The sequence below is a fragment of the Gymnoscopelus braueri genome, assembly GCF_963280865.1.
Source record: "Gymnoscopelus braueri genome assembly, chromosome: 15".
Taxonomy (NCBI): Eukaryota; Metazoa; Chordata; class Actinopteri; order Myctophiformes; family Myctophidae; genus Gymnoscopelus; species Gymnoscopelus braueri.
In genome coordinates, this window is record NC_137620.1 from 9,044,617 (window position 1) to 9,060,118 (window position 15,502).

Sequence of the window (15,502 nt, forward strand, 5' to 3'; positions counted from 1 at the left end):
ATAATTAAGTATATACTGTTTACCTCCACTGCTCCTGTCGGATACAGGAAGAGTGGGCTCTAAGGAAGAGTGGGCACTTCGATGTAAAATGTCATGGCGCGGCACCGAGTGCCACGCTACGAGCTTGTAGATCTGCTATTTTCTCTTGTTTGGTTCTATAACAACAACCAGGGGTGGGGAAAGTACTCATTTTGTTTTTACTTAAGTAAAAGTATCAATACTGCAATGTAGAAATACTCGGCTATAAGTAAAAGTCCTGTATTCAAAATGCACTTGAGTAAAAGTACAAAAGTATTGGTATCAAAATGTACTTAAAGTACCAAAAGTAGAAATTGTGCAGATTTCATTGTGCAGAATGTCCCATTTCACAAGTTCAATATGTATAAAAAAATATTTTGAAAATAGCAGATCTACAAGCTTACAATGCGTCGATGTGAGCTTGTAGATCTGCTATTTTCAAATGGCCGAAACTAGTAACTAAAGTTTTCAAATAATTGTAGTGGAGTAAAAGTATAATATTTTTCTCTGAGGAGTAGAAGTAAAAGTACTGAAAATTGGAAATACTCCAGTAAAGTAAAAAATACCTCAAAATTGTACAGTTCTTAGTTACTTTACACCACTGCAAATGGGTCCATTTGGTTCCGTTTGTACCCTCTCTAGGAGCTACAGACCCATCCGTTCTAAAGACCCACTCCACCCAAAATCTTTTAGTTTTTAATATGTTATTGAAGCTTGTCTATGAAAATCCTGGTGGTTTTTGGCAATCTGCTTTTCTCTAAAGCCTTAATATGGATTCTAATGATCAATAATTTAGCTGTGGGACCCCTTGAACCCCCCCCCCCCCCCAGTCCATGGTCAATAATCATAACAGCTCTATGCTACCTACCTTGCTGTGCTATCTGGTCTAAATTTCTATTATTATTATTATTATTAAAAAGCCACAGTGATTCAGTGATGGAAGAAGTACTCACATGTTTTACTGAAGTAAAAGTTTCAATAACCTTTTGTAGAAATAGTCTGTTGTTACAAGTACAAGTTCAGAATTCAACATTTACTTGATTAAAAGTACAAAAGTATCGGCATCAAAATGTGCCTTAAATTACCAAAAGTAGAAAGTACTCATTATGAAGAATGTCCCATTTCACAAGTTTTCAAATATATAAAATGTATACAGATCTTTTGAATATAGCAGATTGTGAGCTTGTAGATCTGCTATTTTCAAATGGCCAAAATGTATATAGGGCTGAAGTGATTAATATGTGTTTTGTAATAATAATCAGTCTATAAAGTAACTAGTTACTAAAGTTTTCAAATGATAAGTAGTGGAGTAAAAGTACAATATTTGCCTTTGAGGTGCAGTGGAGTAGAAGCAAAAGTAATGAAAACTGGAAATACTCTAGTAAAGTAAAAAAATACCTCAAAATTCTAATACAGTACGTAGTTACTTTACACCACTGCAGATAATTAAGTATATACTGTTTACCTCCACTGCTCCTGTCGGATACAGGAAGAGTGGGCTCTAAGGAAGAGTGGGCACTTCGATGTAAAATGTCATGGCGCGGCACCGAGTGCCACGCTACGAGCTTGTAGATCTGCTATTTTTTTTTTAAATCGTGCCATTTTTGTGACAAATGTTACATTGCGGTGCCCTCTCCTCCTTCCTTAGTGCCCACACGTCCTGTTACCGTCCAGTCCAGCCCATTCATAGGCTCTATGCACAGCAGCCATATTGTGAAGAAATTCACAGGTGTTACCAATGATACTAATGAAGGCTCTGTTCCATTCTGGTCAAACAGAGTCAGGGTGCTCATGGTTCCATGAGGGGGTTCCAAATGGCCTCTTACGGGTGTGTAACTGTGTACAAATGGAACCAAATGGTTCCATTTGTACAATCTCAGAGTTATGGTGGTCGTGGAAATTAAAAAGTCTGAGAACCACTGTGCTACACTAAATGGAACAGAGCCTTAATTAGTATCATTGGTAACACCTGTGAATTTCTTCACAATATGGCTGCTATGCATAGAGCATATTCAGACCGCTTTGCAGCAGACAGGGCTAATGCAGTATGCATGCATGCATGCATGCATGCGGCCAAGTAAAGCCACAGTCATGTGTTTTCTAAAGCACGCTGGGGCTCAACAATGTTCCACTCATTGTCCCCTCTTCTATTTGCTAAATGCAGAGCTGGCAGTACAGGAGCCCCCCCCCCCCAGCTCTGCTTTTGTTTTTTGGGGGGACGTGGCAAAGTAAATACATTGGGTCCTCTGGAAAGAACTGGAAGGGTTTTTGGTGTATAGACCAGTTAGACAGTAAGAGTTTAGAGCTGAGTTTAGCTGTCAAGGCTTTTTTTTTTACATCCAGGAATGAACTACTGTGTTTGCTCTGAACCCATTAAGACCGGGAACGCATATCTGTGATTGTAACCGCTTTAACCATTATCTTATACTTTGGCTATTGAAAAATAGCAGATATACAAGCTCATATAGATCGAGCTTGTAGATCTGCTATTTGTTTTGAAAAATCCTGTTTTTTTTCCTTCCAAATCTTTGAATATATATGTTTTTTTAAAGCGTTTTTACCTCAAATCTTTGCTTCTGGGGGATTCTGCAAATGTCTACTCCTAACAGTTCAAAACTTATGTTGCTATAATATCAGTGGTGCTCAAACCTGTTCCATGTCAAGGTCAACGGTCACCCAAAATTATATGTATTTGGCCGTGGACCCCCCCCCCCCCCATCTCAAAATGTTTTGTTCCAGGGACCCCCATAAGCAAAGATTTGGGTTACAAATGTTCGCTTTAAAAATATGTATACTCAAATATTTCCAAAAAAATCACGATAAAAAAAAAAGCTGATATACAAGCTCATAGCGCTATGAGCTTGTATATCTGCTATTTTTGAATAGCCAAATAAATCGTAAGTGACACAGATGCGTTCCCGGTCTTAATGGGTTAATCCATTAAGACCTGAGGCCGATTCTACGAGATGCATTCTAAACCAGTAGTTCTTCAACTTTCTTTTCATGCCAAGGACCCGCAAAATGTAAATGTTTTGTGCCAGGGACCCCCAGAAGAGAAGATTTGTCTTAAATTATTTCAAGATTTTTCAAAAATAGCAGATTTACAAGCTCACAGCGCGTCACTTTGAGCTGTGCTGCTAGCTTGCACATCTACTATTTTTGAAAAGCCAACCTAAAATCTAAAATGACACAGATGCTTTCCTGGTTTTAATGGGCCAAAGGCGTAGTACAGTATGTAACTTACTTTGCCCTGTGTTTACATAACAAAACAAATTTATTTTTTACCCCATCATTTCAGTTCCCTGTACACCAGCGGTTATCAGCCGCTGGAGCCGTGTGGTGGTGTTTACCTGCAGAAACACACTCCTCTCGCTGTATTTTGGTGTTTTTACTCACAAACGTCTACCAAAACAAAACAAACCAAAATAAAATACAGCTAGAAGGCAATGTGTTTCTGCAGGTAAACACCATTACACTACTCCAGTGGTAGCCCTATCGGAGCCCTGTATACTTTTTTGTTGTATTTGTACAAAAAAAAAGGTATACAGGATTCAGAAAGGAGCTTCTCCAGTGGCTTATATCTGCTGTTGTATAGAGGGAAATGATGGGTAAAAAAATGTATCTATTGTTTTGTTATCTAAACACCCAGGGCAAAGTTTGTTTTAAGTTTCTCTGTCATAATGTCTGCCTCCACTTAAGTAATAGTTCTCACAGGAAAACAATATTCTGTGTTCAGGGCTGTCCACACCAAGCAGAACTATTACATGATAACCATAAGAATTGTCATTTTAAAAATGGTTCTAACTCAAGTGGATGCTGGATGGTAGTGTGTGTCCAGACTACATCTATAAACTAGAAAAAGTGCTCCTCGGAGCACAGGTCTCCGCCAGGTCAGGTACGTTATTCTGGCCTCCTGGTGGCGCTATAATAGGCCAATGTGAAAAGGGTGCCATTTATTCTTATGTCTTTCACGGCAATCAGACGCAGCATTCATGATTTGAGGCATTTTGTTCAAAACGGACCAATCCTGCAAACTTTGGATGGCAACCTTAACCAATGAGGATGGAATATGGGAAATCGGACAGATCAGGGTTGATCACATGACTATAGAGATACTGTGTACCGATTTGCATAACGTTTGGTTAAAAACTCTAGGAGTAATGTGAAAACATGTGTTTTGCACAAATCGGCCTCCTGGTGGCGCTATAACAGGCCCATGTGAAACATTTTAGTCAGAGGTTCTGAATTGGCATCCAGGGAGTGTGTGTGCACAGTTTCGCAGCGACCGGGCCAACGGTGCCGTAGATTTGGTGGTAACACACGGACAGGACGGACGGACACACACGGACGGACGGAGGGTAAAACGTACTCTCTCGCCATGCCTTCGGCCTGGCGGAAACAACAATGACAGCATATAGAATATATATATCGTCGCCGTCGGGCAAAAGCCTCTTATCTCCATATTTAACCTTTTGTATTTTTTGGTCAATTAACGCCCTACTTCAGTGGTGTCCAAACTTTTTTCAAATAGGGCCAAATTAGAAAATATGAAAACACCCAAGGGCCGTGCGCGCGAAAATGTTCGGTTATAGGTGGATTTTGGGCGAAAATGTGCGTTTTTCAGGCGGATTTTGGGCGTTACTTTATTTCGGTTTTAGGGTTAAGCAAGAGCTAGAGAAGGTGCTGCTATCCTGAGGCGAAGAAGGAAAATGCAACTTTCACTTTTATAAATCTTTAATTTTTTTTGAAGGTGCAGGCTATATATTCATAATACAATTTAGGAATGAAGCCAAGGGCCGTATAAAATGTGTCCTCGGGCCTCAAATGGCCCGCGGGTCGCACTTTGGACACCACTGTCCTACTTGATCATACTACAGCATCACACAAAAGTATCGAACACGTTTTGAGCTTGTAGATCTGCTATTTTTCTATTTGAATCCTGAACAGTAGCAGTTTTGGACATTTTGTCAATACGGAAATCAATCAATCAATCAATCAATAAATTAATCAAACATAGATAGTTTTGACAATATATTTATGTTTATAGTGCTTGGTGTGTATGGCCTGTTAATTTAACTAATGTATGTATTTGTTTTACAGATTTGACTGTGTAGAACACTATGTGATAGAATGCCTAATGCAAAGATGATGACAGTTACAAGCTTGAAAGATTACACTATTAAGGCTGCTATAGATTCTGTTACATCATGTACCTGATTAGACTTGATATAAATTAGAGGAGTATTACAGCTATAACGTAGGACAAAGCTCAGATATTACGGCTAGAGCAGTGGTTCTCAAAGTGAGGTCCAGGGACCCTCAGGGTTCCTTTGTGGGGGTTCTAAATGGACCCTTTAGTGGTCTGTAACTCTGAGCGTATACAAATGGAACCACATGGACCCTTACGCTCAGAGTTATGGGGTCCTTTAAATAAATAAAAAAACACTTGACTAAAACCGGTCATTGTAGGTTTTAGCGTTGACCATTCAAAAATAGCAGATATACAAGCTCGCAGCGCGTCACTTGTACATCTGCTATTTTTGAACATTTTTGAAAAACTTTGAAAGAACTACTGGTTTAGAAGGCATTTGTAGAATTGGCCTCAAGTCTTAACCCATTCAAACCGGGAACGCATGTGTAACCACTTTATCCATATTCTATACTTTGGCTATTTTTGAAAAATCTTTTTAACTAAAATCTTTGCTTCTGGGGGGTCCCTGGAACAAAATATTTTGAGGCGGCGGGCGGCAATTCCCTTCTGAGCAATATGTGCTCCCTTCAAGTTGTAATCAGTCCATTAGCGCCATGAAAGCGGCAGGTGGTCACGTAGCTCTCCCCTCTCTTGTTGTGTCACTGCATGGGCTTTTGTTTTCCGCCATCCAGTGTCCGTTCGCCATTTGCTGATATCGTTTGCTGTCGGGCAGAAACCTGTTATCTCCACGTTCTAACTTTTTGTGTATTTTTTCTCGTAATTTAACGCCCTATTTGATCATGCTACTGTACCAGTGGTGTAATGTAACCAAGTACATTTACTCAAGTATTTTCTTTTGCTTTACTGGAGTAATTCCATTTTACTTCTACTCCACTACATCTCAGAGGCAAATATTATACTTTTACTCCACTACAATTATTTAAAAAAACTTGAAAAATCTTTTTAACTAAAATCTTTGCTTCTGGGGGGTCCCTGGAACAAAATATTTTGAGATGGGGGTCCGTGGCCAAATACATAATCATTTTTGGTGGGTCCTTGACACGAAAAAGTTTTGAGCACCACTGATATTATAGCAACATACGGTTTTCAGAAAACTGTTAGGATTTTGAAGACATTTGTAGAATCGGTAGATCCTCAGGCCTTAATGGGTTAAATTAAAGGGCTAGAGGAGTATTTCAGCTAAATTAGGGCAAAGCTCACATAAAACGGATTCAGTCGTTCGGTGCTTACCTTGCCTGTGTGTGTGTGGGCGACGTGCAGGTCCACTCCGTGACAGGTGTGAGAGGAGAGAGAGAGAGAGAGAGAGAGAGAGAGAGAGAGAGAGAGACAGCCCAGAGAGAGAGAGAGAGGAGTGTTTAGTGGAAGGCAGGCGGCCGGTGCGGTGCGGTGGAGAGCACAGCACAGCCACCACACGCCGGCTTATCAGTCAGATAGCAGCAGGGGGGTGGGGTTGGCAGGGTGGGTGGGGGGATGTCGCTGTGTTTTAGGACAGGGTGGGCTGGCTGGCTGCGTGCTCTCCCATGTGTGTAGAGGAGAGAGGGAGAGAGCGAGAGAGAGCAACCTGTTGGTTCATCCTCTCCTGGCCTTGGCTGGTGGCCACTTAGCACATTTACTCAAGTACTGTACTTAAAGGGATACTTCACTTTCGGGCCGGGGACACATTTAAAAAAAATATTAAAAATAAATGAAAAAAGTTATGGAAAATTCATGGCCCCCTCACACATTAGTAGGACACTCTAATGCGTGAGGGGGCCATGAATCTTCCATAACTTTTTTCATTTATTTTTTATATTTTTTTTAAATGTGTCCCCGGCCCGAGAGTGAAGTATCCCTTTAAGTACAATTTTGAGGTTACTTGTACTTTATTGAAGTATTTCCAATTGTCTATACTTTTACTTCTACTCCACTACATCTCAGAGGCACATATTGTACTTTTACTCCACTACAATTATTTGAAAACTGTAGTTACTAGTTACTTTGCAGATACAAATTATTATATTATAAAACACACATTAAACACTTCAGCCCTATTTTATACATAGGATATTTGAAAATAGCCGATCCACAAGCTCACAACGCGTCGCACCGCGATTTTCAAACATTAGTACTTTTACTTTTGGTACTTTTAAGTACATTTTGATGCCAATACGTTAGTACTTTTACTCAAGTAACATTTTGAACACAGGCCTTTTACTTGTAACAGAGTATTTTTTATATTGTGGTATTGCTACTTTTACTAAAGTAAAATATCTGCGTACTTGTTCTTCCACCACGGTCCATATGCCCCCGTACTCCTGATGGTTGCACCTGAGAGCTGCTGATTCCTTTTGTGTTGTTGATCAACCTGTGAGGAAGGGAGTGGGGGGGGGGGGTTATGCACTGTTGCCAGATTTTGTGAGAGAAATAAGCAACCTGGTTTATGAAAACAAGCCCAAAAGAAGCGACTACCCCACATGAGCACTTTAAACCTAATATACACATCAGCTATTTGAAAATGGCCGATCTACAAGCTCACAAGACAACGTGATGCACGCACTGTGAGCTTTTAGATCTGATATTTTCAAAAGAAAACATTTTACACAAATCTGGTATGGGGGGTCCCTGGCACAAAATATTTTCAGATGCGGGGGTCAATGGACAAATACATAATCATTTGGGGGTCCTTTTTGACATGAAAATGTTTGAGAACCACAGGTTTAAATGACATTTGGAAACAAAGATGCACACTTAAGAAACAAGCCCAAAGACTAAACTCGCAATATTTACAAGCGACTTTACAGAAAAACAAGCCCAAAGTCGCTTAATAACAAGCAGACATGGCAACAGTGGGGGTGTGGTGGTGTACTGCGGTCGTGACTTGTGAATAATTGATCTGATTCATGTAAAATTATGTAGCGGCCTGCTGTGGCCCGGCGTCACCTGCCGCCAGGAGTTCTAACATTACACAGTGGAAGGGGGGGAGGGGAGGGGGGGGGGTCGGCTTTCAAAGGCGGCGGGCGGCAATTCTCTTCTGAGCAATATGTGTTCCCTTCAAGTTGTAATCAGTCCATTAGCGCCATGAAAGCGGCAGGTGGTCACGTAGCTCTCCCCTCGCTTGTTGTGTCACTGCATGGGCTTTTGTTTTCCGCCATCCAGTGTCCGTTCGCCATTTGCTGATATCGTTTGCTGTCGGGCAGAAACCTGTTATCTCCACGTTCTAACTTTTTGTGTATTTTTTTCTCGTAATGTAACGCCCTATTTGATCATACTACTGTACCAGTGGTGTAATGTAACCAAGTACATTTACTCAAGTATTTTTTTACTTTACTGGAGTAATTCCAATTTTCAGTTTTTACTTCTACACCACTACATCTCAGAGGCAAATATTATATTTTTACTCCACTACAATTATTTAAAAAAACTTTAGTTACTAGTTACTTTGCAGATATAAATTATTACATTATAAAACATACATTAACCACTTTAGCCCTATGCTATACATAGGCTATTTGAAAATGGCCGATCTACAAGCTCACAACGCGTCGCTATGCGACGCGTTGTGAGCTTGTAGATCTGCTATTTTCAAACATTTTAGTACTGTTACTTTTGGTACTTTAAGTGCATTTTGATGCCAATGCTTCTGTACGTTGACTCAAGTAACATTTTGAACACGGGCCTTTTAGTTGTTACAGAGAATTTTTATATTGTGGTATTGCTACTTTTACTTAAGTAAAAATATCTGAGTACGTCTTCCACAGCTACAGCGTCACACAAAATTATCAAAACTTTTGCTGTTTTTGAATTTGAATTCTAAAAAAAGTTAGTTTTGGACATATGAGGTTTCCACCTCACAGAGACGACATGCAATCTACGACAGCTAATTTGGAGTACGGGGGGCTTCGCGAAATCGCGATCTTGCTTGGGAAATTTTCCTACGTTTTGGGAGGCCACCTGTCTGTGACTGTGTCTGCTTTCTTTTTGTTTGGCGCCCTTAAGCCTCTTGAGTTATACTTCCTGAAAATAACGGCACGCAACCAAGTATAAATCAGGGGTTACAGTTTGTTTGACGTGCAGGCAAAACAACAAGACATTTGAGTTCCACTGTTCCCTCAGGAGTTCTTAATGCAGCTACGCCCAAATATGGAGTGTGTTGTCTAACCTCAATCGTGTCGTCATGGCATCAGGCGCAAACAAATAACTCAGCTCCATATATGGGCACAAAAGGGTGCATGCCCATACAGTATACAGTATGGGCATATACTGATGACATTAGGGATCTCCATATGGGCATAAAAGGGACACGGACCGACAGATACAGAGAACTCTATATATGGGCATGAAGGGGACGAAGACTGACATATACAGAGATCTCTATTTATGGACATATCAGTAGGAATGGCGGTGCCACGTAGGTGTGAAGGCCACGTAGCGGCCTGAACTCTAGATGCTAGAGCCGCATAGTGGCCCGAACCTCTAGTAAGAGCAAAATGGCCACCGTGGGAATATGGTCACTTAGTTGGACATTGACTTTTAGTGGAATTATCTTTTCTTTTGTCCTTTTCAAGCATGACCAGAGAAGATGAGTGAGGGTCTGAAGGCACGTTTTGACTTCCCCAGTCCCATCATACAAGCCCAGGTAAGACGCTGACAGCTTGTGATGTTTGCAATGTGTGCATTCTCGCTGCACTGACGCTGCTATTTCACTTTCTGTTGTGTAATTGTGTAATAAATTGCTGCCTGGTTAAAATGGGTTTCAGACCTTCACACACTGGTTTGCGCAGACCTTTTCATGGGTGAAAAGTACTTCATGTCAATTCACGCTTTCATGAATTTCAGTTTAGTTTGTTTGCTAACTAGACACTGTAAAGAATATATATTTGTATTATTTATTTAACACATGCATTTGTTAAGTCAAGTGAGTGTCAAAGTGTTGTACAGTACATTACAAAGTGTTGTACAGTACATTGCAATGCACAACAATCAAGTTGAACTTCAACATGAACTTAGGAGTTTTCACACATAAACAAGACCATTACTTTTAGAATTTCTCTCCAAAATAATTTCTTCAACTTTTCAAATCAATCTACTTTAAAATGTATTGACAAACAGTTATAGCAGTGATATTTTGTGTATTTGATTACCTCAATGAAGTGTCATGTCTCAGCGAAATGATTTCCACATCACATTCAAATCAACTGACTCCACCACTATGGTCCTTTTAAAAATGTTTTAGCGTTATTGGGGTACAGTAAGTGGATGGAAAAGCAAGTCTCATGTTGCCGCTTTTGACCCGAATGTCCATCTTGTTGTTCATTCCATAAACAGACAGTGAGAAGCCTTGTTGCTGCTGTACTCAAAGAAAAGGGTCAAAATGAAAAGATCTCCTCTCAGGTGAGTGTGTTTCCGTGAGCTTCAAACCCTTAAAGGTACTGTAAGTGATATTTCTTTGCTAAAATAAGTGTTAAATAGCTTTATATTCTGATAGTATAGACTATTGTTTGTTCAGTAACCGGGGTCTCCATGTGGGTAACAGAGATACTGTAGGCATTTTCCCACAGGAAATGAACAAGGTAAACAAGACGTTTTTTTTTTCTTCCGGGTCAATTCCGGGTCTGTCGTCATCTGGCAGTGAAAGCATCATTCATTGGGTAGCGAACAGCGCCATCAGGTGGAAAACCACTGAAAACACAAAGTCCTTGGCAGAATTTGACGACAAATCTCGTCGTTGGCAGGCAAAGAGAGAGAGCTGGAGAGACAGGGAGAACCGTGTGACTGAACAAACATTCTAGCAATGATTACTATCAGAATATAGTGCTTTAACCTTTTAACAAAAAGATTTTTTTAACCAAAAAATACCGGTTAAAAGTGCCGCAAGCTTGTAGATCTTTGCAAATCTTTGAATATATATATGTGTTTTAAAGCGAACATTTTTAACTCCGATCTGTGCTTCTGGGGGTAGCCTCGGAAACCCAGGCTTTTTTTTTTGTTACAAAAGAAAAAAAGCCTGGGGGAGCGATGCAGGAACGATGGTCTTGGACCTTGTTATCTCCTAACCAATCAGAGTGCAGAGGGGCGTCGCTCTAAATTTGGTGACGTCAGCGTGCTCCGTGCACAGGCCGAGGGGGGGATGGGAGGGGAGGCGGGGACATAGATTGGTGAAGCAATAGGAAGCCACGCACAAATCCAGGCGGCTGTGTTTGGGTCCGCCCTTCAAGACCATGGATTGAGCTCGTAGCCTCTGGCTATTCTGGGGGTCCCTGGAACAACATATTTTGTAATGGTGGTCCGTGGCCAAATACGTATCATTTTGGGGGTCCTTGACATGGAAAAGTTGGAGCACCACTGATATAGCAACGGACCCCCATCTCAAATGTTTTGTTCCAGGGCCCCCCCCCCCCCCCCCAGAATCAAAGATTTGAGTTACAAATGTTCGCTTTAAAAAATATATACAGTATATATTCAAAGATTTGCAGAAATGTTCACGTTTCTTTTTTTAAATAGCAGATCTACAAGCTCATAGCGCGGCAGTCGGTGCCGCGCTATGAGCTTGTAGATCTGCTATTTTTAGCCAAAGAAATCCCCCGCTGTGCTTCTTCCAGGGTGCGGCCATGGAGGCGCTGTGGGAGCAGTGCTGCAGTGACTGCGCCCCGGTGCGTTCCACCTGCTGCGACGCCCTGGTTCTGCTGGTGGAGCAAGGCCACGCCGACCTACAGAACATCCTCAACACCATCCTCAACCTTCTGCCCTCGGCCAGGTACCGTAGTTATAGGCCACTGGTTCTCAAAGTGGGGTCCGGGGACCCCCAGGGGTCCTTGGGGGGGTTCCAGGGGGTTCCCAGCTAAATGTGTTAATATAGCATCACAATAATTTGAACCACTTTAATCTTTTATACTTTGGCTATTTTTGAAAAATTGTGACATTATGTGCAAACCTTTGAATAGATCTTTTTTTAAGCGAACATTTGTAACTCAAATCTTTGCTTCTGGGGGTGCCTGGAACAAAATATTTGAGATGGGAGTCCGCGGCCAAATACATTTTGGGGGTCCTTCACATGAAAAAGTTTGAGAACCCCTGAGTTAAGCCACTGGTTCTCAACCTGTGGGGACCCCCCCATATGATTTTGGGGGGGTCCCCAGATGACAGTAAAGTGACAAAAAGAAAATGGTCAAATAACATGAGAAAGAGGCAAACATTTTGGAGATTCTACGAAGGTCTTATTTTGCTATAATATCAGTGGTTCTCAAACTAGGCGACACGCAAACCTAGGCTGCGTGTCGCGGGTTCGAGCCCCGATCCCGACGACCTTTGCTTTCCACGTGAAGGAGCTGCGGTTCTACTCAGAGTCTCAGAGTGGGGTCTTCCCTATGTTCCCCGGGTTCTATGTTCCCCCACTAGGGTTAGGGTTAGGTTTAGGGGTAGGTAAGTGGGGAACATAGAACCCGGGGAACATAGAACCCGGGGCCTCGGAGTGACTTCCTAACTAACTAACGGTTTAAAACTATAAGCGAACGCCTGTCCGTTAACACTTAACAAGCCATGTGTGTTTGAGCAAGAAACCAAATCCATCATCAAACGTCTGAACAGTGTAAAAATGTCTTGGAGCATCATTTGTACGTATGAAGAGTAGGCAGAAGTTTAAGTTCCTGCCATTTAATTTAAGCACCTCAAATGAAGATTTATGATGAGGAAGTGACATTATGGTTTACTATGGGGCCGTCTCCACTGAAACCGTTTCACAATATCATGTGCCACCAACATTTCACCGCTTGCAGTGGTGTAAAGTAAACTAAGTACATTTAATCAAGTACTGTACTTAAGTACAATTTTGAGGTATTTGTATTTCCAATTTCCAATACTTTTACTTCTATTCCACTACATCTCAGAGGCAAATATTGCACTTTTACTCCACTACAATTATTTGACAACTTTAGTTATTAGTTACTTTGTAGATTTTTATTATTATTACAAAACATACATTAACCACTTCAGCCCTATATACATTTCGGCCATTTGAAAATAGCCAATCTACAAGCTCACAATGTGTTGCGATGCGACACATTGTGAGCGTGTAGATTTTACTTTTACATTGCAGTATTGATACTTTTACGTAAGCAAAAAAAATTGAGTACTTTTCCCACCACTGAGGTCAGCCAAACGAAACGAGGGGTGGCATCAGGCTGAGGATCACACAGTGTGGCATTGCAGAGGCATTCTTTCCACTGGCACCATCATGCCCCCCCCCCCCCCCCCCCCCCCGACCCGGCCCTCCTGTCACGCTGTCCTTGTCACCGGCGTGGCTGACGTGGATCTATTGATCGTTCTCTAAGATAATGACCGTGGTGGCTGCGGGGAGCATGGACGACCTAACAGCCACGGTGACCTTTCCCCAGCTGCTGAGATGATGTGTCCTCCTCCTGCCTTGTGCCACATCACTGTGTAATGGGACCGATATACTGTATCACAACCATATAATATGGATAAAGTACTCAACCGACCCCCAGTTACTTGAGCCAAGGTATTGCTCTGTCAAATTTGTATTTCAAAAGTACAAGCTCTTAAAAATATATATTTGAAACAAGGCTCAAGTGGTTAATTCATAAAGTAGCTTATTTTCCCCTTCCTGGAAATGTAGTGTAGTCAAAGGGAGTGAAAGCCATATGTATCAAAAAATACAAATACTCAAGTAAAGTACAGATACTATTTTTTTTTTTTACTTAAGTACAGTACTTAAGTAAATGTACTCAGTTACTTTCTATCACTGGTAATGGGACCATGTATCACCAACACACATCTATGAGAGCTGTCCTGTTGTGATGACAAGGACTGGTCTCCTTGAAGATGGGTTCATTTGTCTCCGGTCACATTAACCATGTTAACTCACCAGCTGCCAGAGTTATTTCAGATTTTTAGCTGTTGGCTGCCAGAGATTTTTTATTGAAAAACAAAAAGTACTTTTTTTTTTTCAATAGAACGCATTTATGCGTTATTGGCAGGCAGGCAGGGATTCAATAGAACGCATATATGCGTTATTGGCAGTGAATGAGTTAACCCAGGCGTGCCTGTTTTGGGCATGTCATTATAGACGTAAATGTATAGACGTACATTTCGAAAGAGTTACAATTCAATTTTTTTAATTAAAATGTAAGTAAACATTTCAAAGAATTTAAAGATAATCAAGAAGCTTAAAGGTAGGGTAAGTCTTCTGATAGTAATTATTGCTATAGAGTGTTTGGGAGGATCCCTGTCTCTCCAGCCCATTATTAAACAGAAAATGAATTGGAGGTTATGAAAGAAATGAGCAGACAAAATTGGAACTGGTACACTATGAAATTTAAGCTGATAAATGGATATTCTCTCCTGATTGGCTGAAAATGTGCAACCCTCCTGAAAATGTATTTTCTGTTTATTAAAGAGCTACATACAGGGAGATACAGGGAGACTCCTGTTACTGAACAAACACGCTATAGCAATGAGTACGATTAGAATATAGAGCTTTAACCTTAACCGTTTTGTTTTTACCAAAGCATATCACTTACTCTACTTTAATTATTTTTTAAATAAAATTCAATAAAAAATGTCAAATAATTAAAACAAAAACAATCTAGAAACTTGTATATCTTATACATCTTTAAACAAATTCGAAAATCTTTAAAATGGCCGATCTACAAGCTTGTACATCGGCTATTTTCGCTATTCTGCATATGACAAACAATATAGGGCTTATGTGGGTTATTCATTTTCTCTCTTTATCTTTTTATGTTTTGCCGAATGCTTTCTGAAAGTCCATAACGAGCGTCCATAATGTAAGAAATGTCTTGATGTATATACGGACATGTGTTATTAATTATGTTAATTAAGGGAAGAGGCTGTGAGTTATTTTCACGTTGATTGGTGCAGAATATTGGAACATTATGACTTGAAATATACTTTCTTTGTTAACCCATTAAAACCGGCATCGGTGTCATTTTAGATTTGAGCTAAAAAGCATTATTTTATACTTTGGCTATTCAAAAATAGCAGATCTACTTGCTCATACTATGAGCTTGTAGATCTGCTATTTAAAAAAAAATCTGAAATAAATAGTCCAAATCTTTGAATAGATATGTCTTTTAAAGCGAACAATTTGAACTCAAATCTTTGCTTCTGGGGTCCCTGGAACTAAAGATGGGGGTCCGCGGCCAAATACATATAATTTTGGGGGTCATTGACATGAAAAAGCTTGAGCAGCACTGATATAGCAACATTTTCAGAATCGGCCTCCCAGATGACAGTGAAGGACTTTTTAAGGACTTT

At 40.6% G+C, this 15,502-nt stretch overlaps 1 protein-coding gene across 1 annotated transcript in view; it reads left to right on the forward strand.

The window, feature by feature from the left end:
• Positions 1–15,502, forward strand: part of focad (focadhesin) — a 110,195-nt gene that overhangs the window by 806 nt on the left and 93,887 nt on the right. The window contains exons 2-4 of the mRNA XM_080451202.1: positions 9,775–9,845; positions 10,535–10,600; positions 11,809–11,963. Coding sequence (XP_080307328.1) covers positions 9,789–9,845; positions 10,535–10,600; positions 11,809–11,963 — 278 coding nt within the window. The 5' untranslated portion in view covers positions 9,775–9,788. The remainder of the gene's footprint in view (positions 1–9,774; positions 9,846–10,534; positions 10,601–11,808; positions 11,964–15,502) is intronic.